Below are 20,709 nucleotides of genomic sequence, written 5' to 3'. Positions count from 1 at the left end.
AGTACCAGTGGGAAAGCTAGACATTTTTTCACCCGGGGCAAAGAATCAGTTCGGTGCCCCCCTTATGGGACAAGATTAGGCAGAAGTGAGAAACTCCCAGGCCATAGCTGTTAAGTCAGCTGTCTGTTGCCTCCCCCCATGCTCCTCTGTCATCGTCCCTGCTCCTCTGGTCCTCCCCCTGCTTATTTTTCCCCCCCAGGTGAGCGCTGCGGAAAGGGAGAGACAGAGGAGCAGAGGGACGCGGCATTCCGCTGTCACTGAAGCCGGCCCACTGAGCCATCGGCCCACCGGGACAATCCCTGTAGTCCCAATGGCCAGTCCATCCCTGATGGCAAGGGAAGTTTACAAAAATGGACAACAGTTCCAGACAGTAGATGGCCTTCGTGTGGCTGTCTTCACCACTTGGAGAAATGTTCCCACTCACCTCATGGAAACGCTTGCATCAAGCATGCCAAAACAAATGATCAACAATAACGGCGGAGCTACTAATTACTGAGTTCATGTTTGGAAGTTGGATTTCTGTTTTGGGGGGGGGGTTAGGTTTTTTTTTTTTTTGGAGGTGTGGTCCTAAACTTTTGATCAGCTGAAAAACAGCCTGTTTCAGTTTGTTTGTTGTTTTCATTAAATTGAATGCTCAAAAAATGTTTTGTCTCACTCTCATTTCTTCTTGTTGCATGTTGAAGCTCTACTTGGAACCTTGTTAAAATCCAACAATGTAAAATATGATTTTTTGCCATTTTTCAAGTGGTCTTAAACTTTTGATCAGGACTGTACATATAGCTTAGAGGATCAATTCTAGCAACCCTGAGAGGGTAATTTTCCTCAAGATCAGTGGAAACAAGTTGATTCATAAAACCAGTCTCTTCAGCTAAAACTTAATATATGAGTTTTAAGTGGAATTGTCCTTTTAACTATTGCTGTTTAGGACAGTATGCTTATGTTTTATTGATATTTACACAGGTTGTCCAGCGTTACCATGCCCCTCCGGAAGTTAAAGAAGCTGCATTTTCCTTGTCAGTACAGCCTCAGTGTATGGAAGGTGGAAAAATGGCGATCCTATTGGAATTCTGGTAAGAGAATGTTAGTCTCAGAGGAGCTTATACTGTCCACACTCAATTTTATTATACATTTATATAGCTCTGACATATTCCACAGTGCTGTACAGAGAACACTGAGCCAGTCACATAAGTCTCTTCACCAGAAGAGCTTACATTAATGCCCCCCCACAGTCACACAATTTATATACATACGAATAATCAGTAAATTAAAGTGTTGGTAACCCAGTTCATATTATGAAGTGGTCATTAAATAACACGCTCTGTTGTCTGTCATCTCAGGTATAAGGGAAGTCGAACCAATAGCAACATGGTACTTATGGAGATCAAGTTGTTGTCTGGCTATGTCTCCATTCCAGAGTCCATAGAAGAGGTGAGTATAATGGCCATATCAGGGAACATATGCCCACCTTTCCTGAATAGTCATGTTCAGCCAAAATGAAAATGTATTTCAAATGGGGACCTTTATCAGTTATATACATTTATATAGTTATATAAGTTGCAATAACTAAAATATTGAAATATATATTCCCTGTAAACACTCTGGCCCAGATTCACAAAGCACTTACGCCGACGTAAATTACGTTACGCTGATGTAAGTGCAAATGTGCGCCGGTCTATGTGTGCGCCAGAGTCACAATTCAATATACGCCTAAAAACTGGCCACCCTACGCCGACGTATCTTGCACACGCTGGCGTAGCGTGGGCGCAAATATGGGCTGGACGCATGTTGCTTCTCCCATTGATTAGGCATTCAAATATGCAAATGAGGGAAATACGGCAATTCATGAACGTGCGTGCGCCCGGCGCATTCTACGCGGGCGCACGTAAGTTGTACGTCCGGCGCAAAGTTATTCCCCATAAAGGAGGTGCAACCCGGCAACAGACGTGCACAGGTCAGCTGGAGAGCAGCTGCAGCAGCACCGTTACGGACGAGCTGAGCAACCACACTTGCAGGACAACACATCTGTATGCCAACATGCCAGGGGCAGCCATGGTCATAGCACTACTGCGTCCACAGGCACGGAGGAGGGCACAGGAGAAGATATACCGAACGCGCATTAACGTCTTTGGCATGGGGGAATCGGAGATGTATCGCATCTTCCGATTCAGCCCTGATGTCATCCTGGAATTTGCCACAGCCCTGCATGATGAAATCACCAGCCAGACAGGACGCTCACATGCAGTGCAGCCACTAGTCAAGGTACTGGCAACACTCCATTTCCTCGCCAGTGGATCTTTCCAACGTACAAGTGGAGTCGTGTCTGGGATGTCACAATCCACCATGAGCAGATGCGTGCACCAGGTTGTCCCGGCAATCCTCACACGCATGTCCCACCACATCATTAAACCGACCCATGAGCATTTGCAGCAGAAGGCAATGCAGGATTTCTTCAGAATTGCCGGATTCCCACGCACCGTCGGGGCCATTGATTGCACACATGTGGCACTACGGCCCCCTCGTGCCACAGAGCACATATACTGCAATCGTAAGCAGTGGCATTCCATCAACGTACAGGTGATAGCCGATGCCCAACGCCTCATATGGCACGTCCGTGCCAAACACCCAGGGGTCCGCCGCGACAGCTACATATACCATCAAAGCATCATCCCAACAGAATTCTAACAGAACGTGTACAAGGACAGCTGGCTGGTTGGTAAGTGACATGGGTGTCAGGCATGACTGTCTGACCCCATGATGCAGACATCACGAGGGGCACATGCACGACTAACATCCTCCTGTCTTTTCCCTTCCAGGTGACTCGGCATATGCACATGGGCCCCATCTCCTGACTCCATACCGGAATCCCCAAACCAGAGGCCAGAGAAGATACAATGCTGCACACATACGCACCCGTACAGTGGTGTAGCGCACATTTGGCATCCTGAAGTCCCATTTCCGATGCCTGCATAAGTCCCGGGGGGGGGGCCCTGTTGTATTCCCCAAACTTTGTGTGCCAGATCATCGGTGCATGTTGCGTGCTGCACAACTACGCCATGAGAAAGGGCCTGAAGATTGACATATGTGATGACCTGACCCCCGAGCCACACAGTCCCCCCCTGCCCGAGGCTACCCCGTCTGCTGAGGGAACAGCAGTCAGGAGTTGCCTTGTGGAACTCATCTTTGCACGTTAAACACACACATTCATCATGGCACACGGACAATGCACGCATGCACACCACTGTGTTCCCTAGCTCACACACACCACATTGGTTTAGCCCAAGTCCATCGCGCGGGACTTGGGAGCAGCAACGCCACGCCAAGGCCCCAATGATGTTGCTGTCCATTCATACCACATTCACACGGTCGTGGGGATAACCTCTCCCCGACGATCCAAGGTGACATGCCTTGCTGGCAGGAATGTCACACTTTGGCCACACACACATACACACACTCACACACCAGTCACACTCTAGCATCATCGGGCAAACCCTGCCACTGCAAACTGTTGTCCAGTCACCACTTCTGCACTCCTGACTGTGTGCAGTCTAATGGTGCTGTGACTAAAAAAAATAAAATAGGGATCATGCCATTGTCCGACATGGCATGCCCTTACAGGAGGACGGCACATGCATCTGTGCACGTCACACAAATCAAATAAAAAACTCATACTCTGAGCTGCAATCGTCCTCAGGAGAGTCCTCTGCTGATGGCAGATGTTGCCTGCATCCCCTCCAAGGCAACAGCAATGCGTGTCAGCACACTATTGGTCTCTGCCTGCATCTGCAACTGCCTGGCGTTGTTCTGGCGCTGTAGGCGCCTGTTCTGGCGACCCCCCGACTGGATAGCGGCAGTGTTGGCCTGCACAATCTCCCCCAGACTCCTAACCTCCACCAGGATCCCTGTTGCTGTGGTCTGCAGCTCCCCAATAGCCGCGGTGTGCCGTTCCTGGGTGGCCTGCACGTCCGATCCCTGGTCCACAGATGTTGAGGGACCCCCTGCTACCATGTGGTGATGCATGGCATCGAGGGTCTGGGATTGGTCACAGAGGCATGTGGCCATGGCTGTGCAGTTGGCATTCACCTCCTGCAGGCAGTCCGAGATGGCCATGGTATGTGCAGCCTGTTGGGTGAGGCACTGCTGCAGTGCAACTGTGCACTCAGGTCAATATCTGCCATGTGGCGCGTCTGGCGTGCCTGTTTCCTCTCCAGCCCTTCTTGGAGGGATCCAGCTACAACCCTAGCCTTCCTAGGAGAAGTAGCTGGTTGTGTCCGTCTGGACGGGGTAGCCCTTGAGGGGGTTCCCCTGGATGGGGTAGCCCTTGAGGGGGTTCCCCTGATGGGCATCGAGGTCGTCAGGGGGTCCACCGTCTCAGAGGGACCGGCAAAGATGGTATCCTCTTCAAGTTAAACACATTCCTCCTGATGGATGTCCACCTGCTCCTCCTCAATGACCTCAAGACCAGATGTTACGGGGCTTCCCAGGGGGTCAGACTCAGGAAGATTATGTTCCCTGGATGGCGTGGGTCATCCAGCAGCAGAGGATGGCCCAGCTCCCTCTAGCACATCTGTGGATGACACAAAGCATTCACATGTTGGTGGACCCACACACTTGTCACATGTTCCCTTGCACCCTCTCACATGCTCCACACCGGATGGGGGATGAAACACACTTACCTCTCGTCAAGTCCTGTTCGCTGGAGTCAAAACCCTCCAGGCCCTCCACCTGCTCCTGCTCCAGGCAGCTGGCGATCACCTCCTCCTCAGCTTTCAGATTGACAGTAGTAGCTGGTCTGCCTCCCGTGCACCTGAGGTGCCTTCTCACCTTGGCCAGCTTCTCCCTGACCCGCCGACGCATGTCATTTATCTTTTTTTGGACCTCCTTCCAGGTCCTGGTTTCATGGCCAAGGGTATTGATCTTCATGGTCACCTTCTGCAGGATCTCTACCTTCCTGGCCTTGCTGGTACTCCTGCTCTGTGCACCATGGAGGAAGGAATCATATTTGGAGATGGCAGAGTTCAGGATCGCCCTCTCATCAGCAGAACATTTTTTTCTTCCTCTTCTCCCTGTCAAACTCAGTATCTGACATCTTGGCACAGATCACAAAAGTACGTCTTCACCAGGGAACAAGCGGGCGTACTTTTGCGCTGGACGGGCATATGGCTGGGCATACTTATGTTCTCGGCGTACGCCGGTGGGCCGGCGTATCTTAGGCGGTTGCGACAGGGTGGTTGTGAGCATGCGCATAGGGGTGCTGTGAATACGTCCACGTCACGGCGCATGCGCCATTCATGATACGCCGGGCGTAAAACACTGCACCACGCTCGGACCATCATTTGCATGGGGTCACACCCACTTCCACCTACGCCGGCCTGCGCCTTCAAAACCTACGCCACGCCGACGCAGCGTTGGGAGCAAGAGCTTGCTGAATGCGGTGCTTGCCTCTCCTCTCCGCGCTGCGTCGGCATAGCGTACGGCGTTTGCACTACGGCGGCATAATGTGCGCCCACACTCTGTGAATCTGGGCCTCTGTGTTTTCCATTTACACTGGCTGAGGCCAGGAAATGTCCTTCTTCTGAAATGGGGCGTTTGGACTAATTTACACTGGCCCAGATTCAAGAAGCAATTGCGCCTGTGTAACCATAAGTTACACGGCGCAATTGCTTACTTGCTCCGGTGTAACGAGTGCTCCTGATTCAGGAACCTCGTTACACCGACTGCAGGCTAAAATCTGCGCGGCATAAGGCTCTTATGCCACGCAGATTTTAGGCTGCATTCTTGCGTGGGCCGCTAGGGGGCGCTCCTATTGTGATCAGCGTGTAGTATGCAAATTGCATACTACCACTGATTCACAAACTTGCGTGGGCCCTGCGCAAGCCAGGTACGGAGTTTCCGTACGGCAACTTTAGCGCAAGGCTGCTCCTTCTAATAGTAGGGGCAGCCAATGCTAAAGTATAGCCGCCGCTCCCGCGACGTGAAATTTGAATTTCACGTCGTTTGCGTAAGTGATTCGTGAATGGCGCTGGACGCCATTCACGTTCACTTTGAAGCAAATGACGTCCTTGCGACGTCATTTGCCGCAATGCACGTTGGGAAAGTTTCCAGACGGAGCATACGCTGTACGCTCGGCGCGGGAGCGCGCCTAATTTTAATGATTCCATTTACATTGCGCGCGCTTACGCCGGGCAATTTTGCCGGCGCGCCCTCGCAATTTACGGAGCTACTGCTTCGTGAATCGAGAGCAGCGCAAAATATTTGCGGGGGCGCAGGGCAAAATCGTTGCCCTGCTCCCCCGCAAATATCGCGCAAATGTACCTGAATCTGGGCCACTATGTTTATGATGCATCAATGATCGCAGTAGATGACCCAACCTACAAAGGACTGTAACGGAATGTCCCACACTCCGCTTGATTGCTTCCGTCATATACCGCTTCCTATCAGTCTGGATATATACTTGTTTGTCTGCTGAACATGGAGTCTTTATTAGAACCAAGAATACAACCTTATGTACAGTTAAAGAGGAGGTAACCAGAACATAAATTAACATGAGCTAATTAACTAATCATTTACCCAGACTAGGTGACTCATAGATATGACCTTTCAGGGTAGACGTTACGTCTCCTATCCTCTCCTGCTAGCCAATATGCATTATCATAAGTGTAAACACAGGACATCTTCACACAATAGCAGGGTCAATTAGCACAGAGAACAGACAGATAGCTGGAGGGGATGGCATTAGCATCTCCTTACACTGTATGTCCCAACAGTATGAATCAGTCACTCTAATATGGCATATACAGGGTCCCCAGGCATACAGCTCACCAAGAGCACCGTTCCTCCAAATGCCAAGGCCCATGATCGCAAGGCAAGAGGCTAGCATTCAGTCCCGTCCAAAAGCCTCTGTCCCGGGTGAGTCTGTCACAAGGACATTTAGATGTTGTACAGTGAGACAGGCCAATCAAACCTCTCTGTTGCCTCTTTTTAGAAAAAGCTTTACAGCAGTACTCCTGGATATTAAAATAGGATGTTGCCTTATCTGTAAGGAGTATGTTACAGGACACAGGCTCTTGAAATCTTATACAAATGGGTTATGCAGCTGCCTTCAGGTGATTGAATAATAAAGCTATGAGGACAGGACTGCATAACCCCTCTCATTCCCAGTAAGTCTAAGTTTTTTTAGCAAGCAATATTAGTAGTGAATTATAAGAAACAAAGGAGCATGTGTCCTGTAATGACCTGTACAGTGACAATTCTACAGGGTACAGCCTTTTTAGAGTGGTTGTAAATGCTTACATTTACCCAGCGAAGTGACTGGCCTCCGGTGATACACAGATATTAAACAATTGTTGACTGAATTCTGGTCAGGGGACCTTGCAACTGAGAGATCAAGTGATCTGACTGAATCCAAGTTGGGTGACCTTGCAGCTATGAAGTCCAACATAGAAAGGAAGGCTGCGTTTCCCTGAGCTACAGATTATTGATCCCTGCACACCCAGACCACATCCCAGCGCAAAAAATTTAGGCAGTGCTGGGAGAAGGTCATCCAGCACCCAGGGCAAAGATAACAAACTACCCCTCCCCTCCCTCCTTTCCTTAGAGTTGGGTTAGCAGTGATGTTGCTATCACTACTCCTGTCAGCCTTGTAACAGAAACAACTGGCACCCATATCCTGGGCGAAAGGAGGCAATGACTGTCCACATGGATTTTTTTGCGAATCTGCAGATCGAATAGGGGGAGCATTCCTCCTTTCACATTGAAAACTTTGAACAAGTTTGAGTAGAAGCCCTGGTACTGTTCTGAGAAAAAGGTTAATTAACCCATAAGAAAGAAGTTACTGAAGAGCAGTGTGATGATGTACACGTCTTTGCAGAGAAACTGAAATTAGCCCCTGGATACGTCCCAATCATGTGAAATGTCCTAGGACGAAGTCGATGAATGTCCTTCTTTGAAAACTGGGGCTCCCTTTAATTGAGCAAAGGATTTTTTTTCTGGACATGGTGGGTTCAGTGTCTATAGTAGAATTGCACTCTCGGCTTGGATATTGACCTTATCACTGGGATCGGTTTATCAGCAGAAGCTTTTGCCTTATTCTTCTTCTAGGGTAAAAGGGTACTCTTCTTCCCCCATGACCCCCTTAAAAAGTATCCAATGAGTCTCTGAAAAGGCATCCTCCTTCAAAGGGCATCTGCACGTCAGAAGACTATTGCAAGGAAGCATTGCAGATCAACACTTGAGCCAACACAATTCCTTTCAATGAGGAGGCCCATCTTGGATATCTGGCAGCTGAATCAGCTAGGCCAGGGGTTTCCAAACTTTCTAAACAAAGTGCCAGTTTACCGTCCTTCAGACTTTGGGGGGGGGGGGGGTCAGGTGTTGGTGTCAGTGGGTGGAATAATGCCCAATCGATGTCAATGGGAGGAATAGAACCCCATTGTTGGTGTTCGTGTGAGAAAAAGTGTCCCATCATTGGTGTCAGTAAGAAAGAATATTGCCCCATCATTAAAATCAATGGGAGGAACTATGCCCCATCATTGGTGTCAGTAGTTGGAACATTGCCCCAAGGGCCGGATAAAGTCAAGCAGACTTTGTAGACCACTGTGCTAGGCCATCAACATGATAGTGTAAGGCCACAGGCAAGAGCTCTAGTTGTGGAAGGACAAATCCACCAGTTTAGATCTATGGAGCAACAGATGTGCCGTGTATCAGAAAATGACACACATTAGCTCAGTACACCCATTGTGGAAAAAAGTGGCATGACCAAAGTGGCATGAATGTGTTGCAGCCAGAGCTCTCCCTGTAAGCCCTTTAGGGCCCTAACTTACCACCATTGTTTGTAATTTTTCCTGGTCAGCTAAGTAGAATTTCAGGAAACAAATCTTATCCAGATTTTTTTCCCCTTCTGTTTTGCATACTCCCTATGGCTGCATTCACACCTGAGTGTTTCAGTTTCAGCTAGAAAGTCACATGTTTTTACCACAATTTTGTGATGATTTTTACAGCGTTTTTGTCACGATTTTGCACAGGTCAATGCAAAAAGCAGAACAAATACATGTAAGCTGCCCAAAAGGAAGCTAATGTACTTGACTGCTGAGAAGCTTAGGCTTAACCTAACTTCCACTTAATCTAACCATAACAAACCTTGCCCCCCAAATAATTACACATAGACCATTTAAAGTTGGAAGTGGGCAAGGCCACAGCTATATTGAAACATGTCAGTATAACAAACTTCAAATCCAAAAACCATGCCAGTCATGGTTACACCGTGAGCATCTCTAAACAAACTGTCTAGTCTAATGCCCCGTACACACCATCACTTTATGTGATGAAAAAAAACGACATTTTCTGTGAAGTAAAAAATGACGTTTTTGAAACTTCAATTTTCAAAGACGAAGTTGCCTACACACCATCGTTTTTCTCACAATGCTCTAGCAAAGCGAGGTTACGTTCCACCACGTTTTTCCATTGAAGCTCGCTTCATAAGTAGCTTCTAGGCATGCGCGGATGAAAAAACGTCGTTTTAAACGACGTTTTTGCTACACACGGTCAATTTCTGTGAAGTAAAAGTTGACGTTTTGAAAAACGACACATAAAATTGAAGCATGCTTCAATTTTTTTTGGTCGTTTTTTAGAAAACATAAAACGACGTTTTCCCCCACACACGGTCAATTAAAGTGACGTTTTTAAAAACGTCATTTTTTTTCATCACATAAAGTGATGGTGTGTACGGGGCATAAGAGGCCTGTCTCCAAATGTGCCCCCCTCCATGTATGGGGGGGCACATTTGGAGGGCAATGGATTGTGCAATGGATTGTGCTGGGTAGCTCAAAAACATACTAGGGGGTGCTTTGGGGAGGGAGCAGACTTGTGGTGGTGGAGTCAGACATGTAGTGGACTGGTGCTTTGGGAGGTGAGCAGACTTGTGCTAGAAGGGAGAGTGGGGGAATTTCAAATTCAATCCTCCCTCCAACACAAGTTCTCTCCCCTCCTAAAGTACCCCTCCACAATATATCCTCTTACATCTTTGTTACTTGCCCTCCTCCATCTGCCTTGTCTTCCCAGTCACTGTGTCACACCCCCCCCCCCCCCCCCACAAGTATTTGTTAAGCCCACTGCAGACCTCCGATCAGCGTGGCACAAGCAGAATGATGTTCCTCCTCCCTTTCTCCTCCTCCTGTCTGTGTGCAGGAAAACATCAGAGCCAGTGATGAGGAGGAGGCTTCAGTTTCATATGCAGTGGGCTACTGTGACAGGCAGCCAGTGGGGAGATGTTGGCTGCAATACCAAGACTGGACTGAGGTGTGTAGTACATCATACACCCCACAAAAGCTGCAGGGCAGGTGCAACTGGTGCTCATTCTAGCACACCCCTGCTGTGAAAGTGCCCCAACTTGTTATGGCACTGGGCAAAGGTGCCCCATGTGTAAGGTAGTGACCCTGTTTAAAGTTCCTAGCATAGTCTAGAAGAACCTACTCCAAGGTATGCCTCTCATGTGACCCTTGCTTGGTGTCCAATGAGGAGGGAAACATGGAGGATGTGACCACCCCCACATGACCCCTACCTTACAACTAGACTTAAAGTGGAATCTAGTAATACACTGTCTCACCTTGCTCTACACATGCCCAGTTGCTCTATATTTTTCGGCACCGTGCCTAAAATCAGAGCAACTAGAGACCGATATGCTGACAGCCTAAAGATTTACTGCTGCTCAGGGACTCTGGGCTTCCACAAGAAGAAGTAGGGGCAATGATGGATGCAATTTAGAGAATACACTACTTTTGGTAGCATAGATATTCATTTGGAATGTACTGTATGTTCCTTGCTAAGGAACATGATTTTTTTATCAGGTTGTTCTGGGTAAAATTCTACTTTAACCCTTGCAAGATGGGAACGACAATGGTTATTTTTGCTGCTGCATAGAGTGAGGATTTTAGTTTTCTGCATGCAGCTGCCTTTATAACAGGGGAAAACACAAAGAAGATGTAGAAATTTGCAATGATTTGTCACCACTGTGTTTATGATCAACCTATGTACTGTATGTTTTACATTAGGATGACAACTCTCACATATGTATGTAAAAAAAAAAAAACTTTAAAAAAGAACATTAGTTCCCCTTTAAATTTGGAATACTTCTCACCTTACAGGTAAAGAGAGACTCGGATGTGCAGCGGGTGGAAATCAAGGACGATTTGATTACTATCTATTGGGAAAAGGTAGGACACATAGAACAGTGACCAAGTAACTTCTACTACTCATAGTAGAAGTTGAATGTCAATGTTTTCTTTTTAATGTGGATCTATACGTAGATACACCATGTTTGTACTTGTATAGTGCCATGTAAGATGTTGGTGTTAATTCTCTTATCTCTGGCAGGTCACATCAGACCATAAGACTGTGGAGATCTTATTTAAGCGCTCGGTCCAGGTTACCGGTTTGAAACCCGCCTATGTTAAGCTCTTGGATTACTACATGCCTGGTAAAGCGACTCTGTCTGTCTGCTACACCCCCATAACACGTCATGTTACTTTATGTTGAAGCAACACTGCCCCATATGGAGTGTTGTAAATCAGAATAAAACATTGTAGAAATGTATTATTTATTATTTAATTGCTATTGTCGAGTTCCACTTCGGGCCAAATCCACAGCCAGCGGCGAAAAATAAGTTACTCAAAACTTATGTCATTAAAGTTACGGCGCCCTAAGTTGGTGTCGTAAGTGCCGTATCCACAGCGCATTTGCGCACAAAATTGCCGCTTACGTAACTTAAATTCCGAGGTGTAAGGCGGGGTTATTGCAAGTGGGAAGGAAGTGGGCGTGCTTCATTGTAATGAGCCGTGACCCCATGCAAATGAAGGGCCGGCCGTACTGCGCATGCGCGCACGAATCTGCTGCTCACTGGGCATGTGCAGAACTTTCCTCGGCGCAATCAGTGAGATAGGTAAAAGGCCAAGCATACTTAGTTTGAGGATCGCCCTGTTCCTGTCTACATGCAAAACAGCAATGGCCACATGCCATTTCTCATGGTGGGACGCTGATGGTGAGGGCAATATACCATGATACAGAGCAGTGTTCAATTCTAACATGAAGTGCCCGAACAAGGACTAGACCTGTGCGATCCGTTTCATTCATTTGGACACAATTTTTGTGTTCAAATTTGAAAATTAATTAGAATTAAAAAATGAAACATATTGCAATAACTACAGTAAGGTATAAAATGTGAATTATAAAATAGAATAAAAACAGAAAATAAAAGAGTAGAATAGAAAAGAATAGAAAATTAAATAAAAGAATAGAACAGATATAGCCATCTTCAGAAATTTGATTTTCAAATCAATTTGAAAATAACAAATATATAAAACAAATCCAAATATACAAAATTATTTCAAAAACGATCATTCTAAAATAGCGAATAACAATTATTTTCTTAAATCGGTAGTGAACTGAACCTTTAACCACTTCAGCTCCGGAAGGTTTACCCCCCTTCATGACTAGGCCATTTTTGCGATACGGCACTGCGTTAATTTGCCTGACAATTGCACGGTTGTGCGACGCTGTACCCAAATAAAATGTTTGTCCTTTTTTTCCCCACAAATAGAGCTTTGTTTTGGTGGTTCTGGTCACCTCTGCGGTTTCAATTTTTTGCGCTATAAACTAGAAAAGACAGAGAATTTTTTTTTTCAAAAGTTTTTATTTATAAACAGAGGAGCCGGTCCGGACCGGACCACCACATATACAGACAGTCCAACGTAGTCAGCATAATCAACATATAATCAAAGGAAGATAAACATCAAAACATAAGGCGTGCCAGTGGTACATTTCGCACCTGTCAGAAGCGAGTCTCAGTAGGGTTCACGCTCTCCAAAAATGGTAGCGGGAACCCCCACTCGAGAGCCACTGCGACTCCCCATCACAACATTCGGGGTAGTCCCGACAGGTCATTACTAAGACAGAGAATTTTGACAAAAAAATATATTTTTTAGTTTCTGCTTTAAAACGTATCCATTAAAAAAAAATAGAAGAATCTAATTTCTTCATCAATTTATGCCAATATGTATTCTGCTACATATTTTTGGTAAATAAAAAAAAAAATCCCAGTAAGCGTATCTTGATTGGTTTGCGCAAAAGTTAAAATGTCTACAATCTATGGTATTGTATTTGTTATTTTTTTACTAGTTACCACTGCGATATTGCGGTGGACAGATCGAACACTAACTGACACTTTTGACACTTTTTGGGGACCAGTGACACTAATACAGTTATCATGGCTAAAAATATGCACTATTCCTGTACTAATCACACTGGCAGGGAAAGGGTTAACATCAAGGGCTATCAAAGGGTTAACTGTTTTCCCTGGGAGTGCTTTCTAACTGTGTGGGAAAGGTGGTTGTACTGTGGGAAGGCAGAGATACGTTTTTCTGCTTAGCAGAAACACAAGATTACTGCCTTCCCTTGTCACAGAATTGCGGTCTGCCTTGTTTACATAGGCAGACCACCGTTCTGCCTGTCTCCCCAACGATCGGTGGGTCCTGGCTGACATTGGGTCCCCTGGACCCGCTGATTGGCTCCCGCTGTGTCCAATCACAGCGGGAGTGAGATGCCAGCTGCGTGTGCGCGTCCCAGACACGGAAGAGCCAGATCACGCACCTAGTCTGTGATCTGGTGTAGAGCGGCCACACTATATCTGCATGGGGCGGTCGGAAAAAAGTAAAAAAAATGACAACCCTGCAAGACAATGGCATAATGTGCTGGTATGCATCGCAAACTAGCACATTACGAAATACTTATCTTAGAACAAAGCCCTTCAGCGCCGCGTCGTAACCACTGACAGGGCTTCTTTCTTCACCCAGCTTTCATGCCGGGTATCAGTGCTCAGGAGGGGCGAGGATGATCGCCGCATCCACGTCCGTCCATTTCCAGCGGGGGGGGGGGGGCAGGATCGCTGCATTCCCATCCATTCCCAGCAGGGGGTAAGGGGTCAGGATCGCCGCATTCCCATCCATCTCCCGCGCTGTGGGTGATTTCCGCCTTCCCATCCCGTCTTCCACACAAGCCGCCACTGATTGAAAGAGTTACTTTTGAAATTACATTATTTTGAGAATCATATGAGATTTTCATACGCGATTTTGGTAATCTGTTTTTTTTTATCTACTTTAATGGAATAATCATGAATGAAATGATTTCCTTACAATAGGAGGCACGATACGTTTTGTTTTACGAAACAGGAAAAAAATACAATAATCAATAATTTTTTCCTTTTTTTCACTTTATTACATTAGTATGACATGTCTCTTATTGTGTCATTGCAGAGGAGATGAACACAGTGTGCTACCTGGCTGAGTGCTAGAGAGGTGAGTGTACACCCAAGATTGTGCATCTCCTACACAGTATGTATATATACCTTCAGAATATAAGGCCACAGGAACACTGGGCTTAAAAAATGTCCCTTTTGTGGTCATTTCTAATATTTTTTTCAGCCTGTGTTATATGGGGTTGTAGGCAAGTGCAATCTCCTGTCTCCACTGCAGGTGACGCTCAACTGCAGTGGCAATGCAGAGGGAGAGGAAGTCATGGGGAACAGGGTTCCTCTATGGCTTCCTGATTCATTGGTGCAACAATCCAATGGGACAGGACAGCCCGTATCCTCCTCTTCTCAGGTCCCTCTTCAGCTCTCCTGGCCCCTCCCTCCTGTTGAGTTCCCCCACAGCAAGCAGCTTGCTATGGGGGCACACAAGCTGAGTCTCAGTTCCCTATATCCATTCAGACATAGAGTCCCGACCTGGCCCCAACCCCTCTCTCCCCTGATTGGCTAGCTGACTTTGATTGACAGCAGCAGGAGCCAATGGCACTGCTGCTGTGTCTCAGTCAATCAGGAAGGAGAAGGAGACACTCGTGGACAGAGATGGGGCTCAGGTAAGTATTAGGGGGGCTGAGAGGCTTGAGTTATTGGCTTTCTAAAACAGGTGCTAAAGAGGCAAAGAAAGCATGTGAAATGGAGCCCAGACCTCCACCTGCTGTCTGCCTTTAAAAAAATATATAATATAAATATTCATATGCTTTTTTTTTATGTTTCTACACTGTATTCTTGTTATTGTTGTTTTTTTTACAATATATATTTATTTATTTGTTGTGTTTTTTTTGCTCTTGTATTTGTATTGTTTCAAAATAAATGGTGTTTCCACTTTTACGTTCAAATTTGGGAAACCCCCACAATGTTTGTTATGTGGATCAAATCACACAGCATGCCTAAAATGTATAATACATATTTCTAACCTATCAAGTTGTTTCTTTGGAACAAGTTTATACACAGGACTTTTAAGCAGTGTATTCAGTTTAGAATAGCCTCCAGTGTGCAAATAGGGGATAGAAAGGACAGATTTATTTTTTTAAGTGCATTAACATACAATGTTTCCCCTGAGCCTTCAGGTGCTGAAAAAGACGAAGTTCAATGCTTCCAAGCATGCGTCGACTTGATTCTGAGCATGCGTAGATTTTTAACTGATGGTCGTACCTACTAACGATCGGTTTTGACCCATCGGTTAGGAATCCATCCGTTAATTTTAAAGCAAGTTGGATTTTTTTTAACCTATGGTTAAATAAAATATGGGGCCCACACACGATCGGTTTTGACCGATGAAAACGGTCCATCAGACCGTTGTCCTCTGGTTAACCTATCGTGTGTACGAGGCCTTAGTCACCTTTTAATCCTTGCCAATGTTTGTGTTTAAAGCTGGTGCCATGATCACTACCCCAAGTTTCAGGATGGCTCTTTTTGCTTACTGCATCCTATAGAGCAGTGGTTCTCAACCTGGGGGTCGGGACCCCCTCGGGGGTCAAATGATAATTTGCCAGGGGTCACCAAATCCTGGGCTGTTCCTGAAGCCCGCACTGTTCTCCCAGGAAGGGAGATAAGAGGGGGAGGAACAAAGAAAAAGGGAGAGAAAGGAAAAAAAGAGAGCGCAAGAAAGGCAGCTAGAGGGAGGGATGGGGAAAAAAACAAGGAATCAGGATAGAGAGAGATGAAAGGGAAAGAAAGGAGAATAAAGAGAGTGGTACATCCTAAAATGTACTATAAGGGGTTTTAATACTGTACGAGTGGAGGGCAATCAGGAAGAGCTAAATGTCCACGGGTTAGGGGCGCAAATTACTTGTCTTGCCTTGGGTGCTTTCAACCCACTCTATGAAAATAATTTTACTGTTGGGGGTCCCCACACAGGCCACGAATAAGCACTAAGTGTGAAACGCGTCGGCTGTTTATGATTCTTGCTGTGTATTTGCAGGGTTTGCTTATGTTCCTTCAATAAAGACAACTCAAGAGTTCTTTGGTGTGCGGCCGTCCATCCGTCTTTTGCCACTTTCCATAGGGGTCCCCACAACTTGGGAAGTTTTATCAAGGGGTCACGGCACTAGAAGGTTGAGAACCATTGCTATAGAGCCACCATATCTAGAGTTTCCCTACACTGTGTACATCAATAGAAACACACAACAAAAAACAGTTTATTGTGCTTAACATGTTAAGCTAAAACATACTGACAGCTTTGTACTACTTTAACCCTTTGTTGAAATAGTGGCCGATCTAGAATACAAAAGATTAGTACAGTACAGTACCAGCACAGTACAGACAGGGTGTCAGGAATGCTGGTAGATCAGACTGTGTGACCGCACAGAGGAACCAAACAAGGTGAGTAGTGAAATAAAGGTGTTTATTTACAAATGTGTGAACCACCAGTGCACAATAAAACGACAAAACAGTATGTACAAATAAAGGGGAATACCATATTCATAAACGAGCCAAGCCAAGGTCATACACATGGGAGGTCAGTAGATGGGTAAGGATGGGGACAGGAATCAGGACACAGGGAGGACAAGTCCAGGCAGGGATCAAGGATCAGGTCCAGAAATCAGGGTCAAATACACGCTCAGGTCCAGGAGGTATGACGATACCAGGGCGAGGAGTGATTACACACGCCGGGTATTTATAGAGGCGTGCTGATTGCATTCAGGTCACACCTGAACGCAGGAAGGGCTGTGTGCTCCACACTGCTAAGAACGCCCCGCTGGTGGACGCCAGTACTGCAGCCCAAGGATAACATAACAGTAACACCAGCAGGGGGAACCTTCCCTGACAGTACCCCCCCCCCAAAGGAGCGGCCTCCGGACGCTCCAATTAGATGTTGCTGGGGAAAGTCAGTGGTGTCAAGCTGGGCAGCAGATAAAGTCACATCAGGTTGGGCCGGATGAAAGTCCATGACTTTTAACAGGGCAAAGTGCAGCTCAAGCTGGGCAGCGGGTACAGAAATCTTAAGTTGGGCAAAAAGTACATCAAGCTGGGATGCAGATAGGGGCAAATCAAGCTGGGCAGCAGGCTCCGGGTCGTCGAGCTGGGCAGCAGGCTCCGGGTCGTCGAGCTGGGCAGCAGGCTCCGGGACGTCGAGCTGGGCAGCAGGCTCCGGGACGTCGAGCTGGGCAGCAGGCTCCGGGTCGTCGAGCTGGGCAGCAGGCTCCGGGTCGTCGAGCTGGGCAGCAGGCTCCGGGTCGTCGAGCTGGGCAGCAGGCTCCGGGTCGTCGAGCTGGGCAGCAGGCTCCGGGTCGTCGAGCTGGGCAGCAAACTCCGGGTCGTCGAGCTGGGCAGCAAACTCCGGGTCGTCGAGCTGGGCAGCAAACTCCGGGTCGTCGAGCTGGGCAGCAAACTCCGGGTCGTCGAGCTGGGCAGCAAACTCCGGGTCGTCGAGCTGGGCAGCAGGCTCCGGGTCGTCGAGCTGGGCAGCAAACTCCGGGTCGTCGAGCTGGGCAGCGGGCAGGGACACCTCAGACTGGGCAGCGGATGGCACTGAAACAGGCAGGGCAGATGGCACTGAAACAGCAACTTCAGGCTGGCAAACTGGCACAGCAACTTCAGGCTGGCAAACTGGCACAGCAACTTCAGGCTGGCAAACTGGCACAGCAACTTCAGGCTGGCAAACTGGCACAGCAACTTCAGGCTGGCAAACTGGCACAGCAACTTCAGGCTGGCAAACTGGCACAGCAACTTCAGGTTGGCAAACTGGCACAGGAACTTCAGGCTGGCATACAGGATCAGGCTGGCAAACTGGCCGCATAGCAGGTAGAGGTTTGGCAGAATCAGGTTCAGCTGGCATGCAAGCAGACTGGAGCAGGTTGGTTGGTGTGGAGACAGGTTGGGTTACTGGCAGGATCATCTTGGTTGGGAAAAACTTTCGTTTTTTCTTGGGCTTAGCCACAGAAGCTCTGTAGGTAAGGGGTGCAGCGGACTGGAAAGGAGGATTGGGATATGGCAGAGTAGAGGGAACAGTAGCTGGAGGAAGTTTTTGTGGGTTAGTAGGCGGCTGAGAAGAGACAGGTGGGTTGTATGCAGGATAGGTACAGGGAGCAGAGACTGGATATTGGTATCTGGTGGGAAGCAGTGTATACTGAGCTTCAACTGGGGTTGCCATTGGTGATGGACAGATGGATCTTTGGGAAGGTGAGTGGTTAATGGCAGGGCTGGAAACAGGTGGATTTGCTGGAATCAGGAGATCTGACCAGGCCTGCAGCACAGGCTGAACAAAAGCAGATTCACACACACCTTGTCTAATCAGAGACTGCACTGAACTAATGCACTCAGACAACTTCTGCTGGGAACAAGAGGAATAATGTTCATCAAAAGAAACTGGATCATCCTCTAATAACCATATCAAGGATTCAACTTGGTCATGACTGAAGGGGGGAGAGAAATCGTCACTGCCATCAGGAATAAATGACAGGGCTGGCTTTACACACAAACGGATTAATGCCTGAACATCATCATAAGACATATAACCCTGATCCACCATGGAATGGGCTGATCGGATGGCTTCCATCAGCTGGTCACTTGTCCATCCCTCAAAAACCTGGCGACAATATTCCTCATCCTCCTCTGCCAGCAGAGAATAGTAAATGATTTCATTGAAATCCATCTTTAGAGCCACACACTACACCAGTATGGTTCCTCAAAGCAATCACGTCTGATCAAGGGATGGCCCTGGTATACTGTCAGGAATGCTGGTAGATCAGACTGTGTGACCGCACAGAGGAACCAAACAAGGTGAGTAGTGAAATAAAGGTGTTTATTTACAAATGTGTGAACCACCAGTGCACAATAAAACGACAAAACAGTATGTACAAATAAAGGGGAATACCATATTCATAAACGAGCCAAGCCAAGGTCATACACATGGGAGGTCAGTAGATGGGTAAGGATGGGGACAGGAATCAGGACACAGGGAGGACAAGTCCAGGCAGGGATCAAGGATCAGGTCCAGGGATCAGGTCCAGAAATCAGGGTCAAATACACGCTCAGGTCCAGGAGGTATGACGATACCAGGGCGAGGAGTGATTACACACGCCGGGTATTTATAGAGGCGTGCTGATTGCATTCAGGTCACACCTGAACGCAGGAAGGGCTGTGTGCTCCACACTGCTAAGAACGCCCCGCTGGTGGACGCCAGTACTGCAGCCCAAGGATAACATAACAGTAACACCAGCAGGGGGAACCTTCCCTGACACAGGGATAATTATAGCAAACAAAACTCCATGCCCCCCTCTTTTACATTGCATACAAGGATCATTTTTTTTTTTTTTTAAGCAAGTAAAAAGCAAGTAGCAAATTTAAATATTTTTATGTTATGCTATGGAAGCGATGACAAATATAAAGTATGTGTACTGTAATCCCAATTTGACTGCAAATGTGGAAATTCACCTTAAAAACTATTTATAAAAAATAATTTAAATGTTTTGCAGAGATGACAAAATGAACATTCCTTCCATCATGTGATTCCTGCAGATCATCACAACATCCTGCAGAGCATTCAATGTTGGATTGTGCACATGTATTCATTACATGTTGTTATCACCCTGTCTCCTGATTGTGTTTCTCATTGAATAAAATTCATATAGCTATAATCTTGGGACTCCAGTCTGTTGTATATGGGGAAAGGGGTGGGGGCATATGAGGGATGGTGGCATTACACACATTTCTCTTAGAACAGATAACATGACTGGTAAAATAAATTGTGGTACCTACATATTGTGATGCATAGGATTTCCAACCTCTTCTGCAAACATCACTGATCCACTGTCATCTTGCTGAAAGCCCAACAAACCAAAACAGGGTTCAGAGTATGTAAAGTACAACAAGCCATATAGAATGTGAAATGAAGAATGTGCACCCCCTAAAGATGCGCAGTTAAACTGGGATCCCCCACCCTGCACAGCCAGGCACACCACATTTTCACAGGCACTCCAGAGACAGAAAACAGTCTGTGACTTTGTTTATGTGGTTTGTTGAGGATTAATAACTTGGATGGGGATGAACATTTTTGGGATGCCCACTTGACTTCAGCAACAACATTTTAGCACAATCTTCAGGGACATCTTCCTGAACAAACTCTATATACAGCTTCCTCGACACTCCTCCTGCACTTCACTTGCTTGCAGACACCAGCTGAAGCACTGAAATGGATCTGACAGGCACAGTCAGTTTTAGCAATAGCCCTTTGCAGACAGGAACTCAAAGTCCCTTATTGTGTAGCAAAACACAGTGATCAGCTTGCAATCTCCCTCCTGTGGCTATTGGGCCCAGCAACACCTCTCCTGGCACTGACAACCTACTTGGCTGCAGCTGCCCCTTTCACTAGCCCTCCAGGCTAACTTCACACCGCAGTCCTCCAGACTGACTCTCTC

At 47.0% G+C, this 20,709-nt stretch overlaps 1 protein-coding gene across 11 annotated transcripts in view; it reads left to right on the top strand.

Moving 5' to 3' along the window:
- LOC120946805 (alpha-2-macroglobulin-like protein 1) overlaps window positions 1-19,929 on the top strand; it is a 224,004-nt gene extending 204,075 nt beyond the window's left edge. For 10 of the 11 annotated variants that reach the window (XM_040361516.1, XM_040361517.1, XM_040361523.1 and 7 more), the window contains exons 33-38: window positions 961-1,070; window positions 1,338-1,428; window positions 11,139-11,207; window positions 11,368-11,470; window positions 14,301-14,342; window positions 19,768-19,929. In XM_040361516.1, coding sequence (XP_040217450.1) covers window positions 961-1,070; window positions 1,338-1,428; window positions 11,139-11,207; window positions 11,368-11,470; window positions 14,301-14,338 — 411 coding nt within the window. In that variant the 3' untranslated portion in view covers window positions 14,339-14,342; window positions 19,768-19,929. The remainder of the gene's footprint in view (window positions 1-960; window positions 1,071-1,337; window positions 1,429-11,138; window positions 11,208-11,367; window positions 11,471-14,300; window positions 14,343-19,767) is intronic. The other variant, XM_040361514.1, reaches the window with a different exon arrangement.
- Window positions 19,930-20,709: the final 780 nt, after the last annotated feature.

The sequence above is a fragment of the Rana temporaria genome, chromosome 8, assembly GCF_905171775.1.
Source record: "Rana temporaria chromosome 8, aRanTem1.1, whole genome shotgun sequence".
In the NCBI taxonomy this organism is placed as follows: domain Eukaryota; kingdom Metazoa; phylum Chordata; class Amphibia; order Anura; family Ranidae; genus Rana; species Rana temporaria.
Note: the sequence above shows the minus strand (reverse complement) of the source record. Positions and strands in the feature narration are given on the sequence as shown.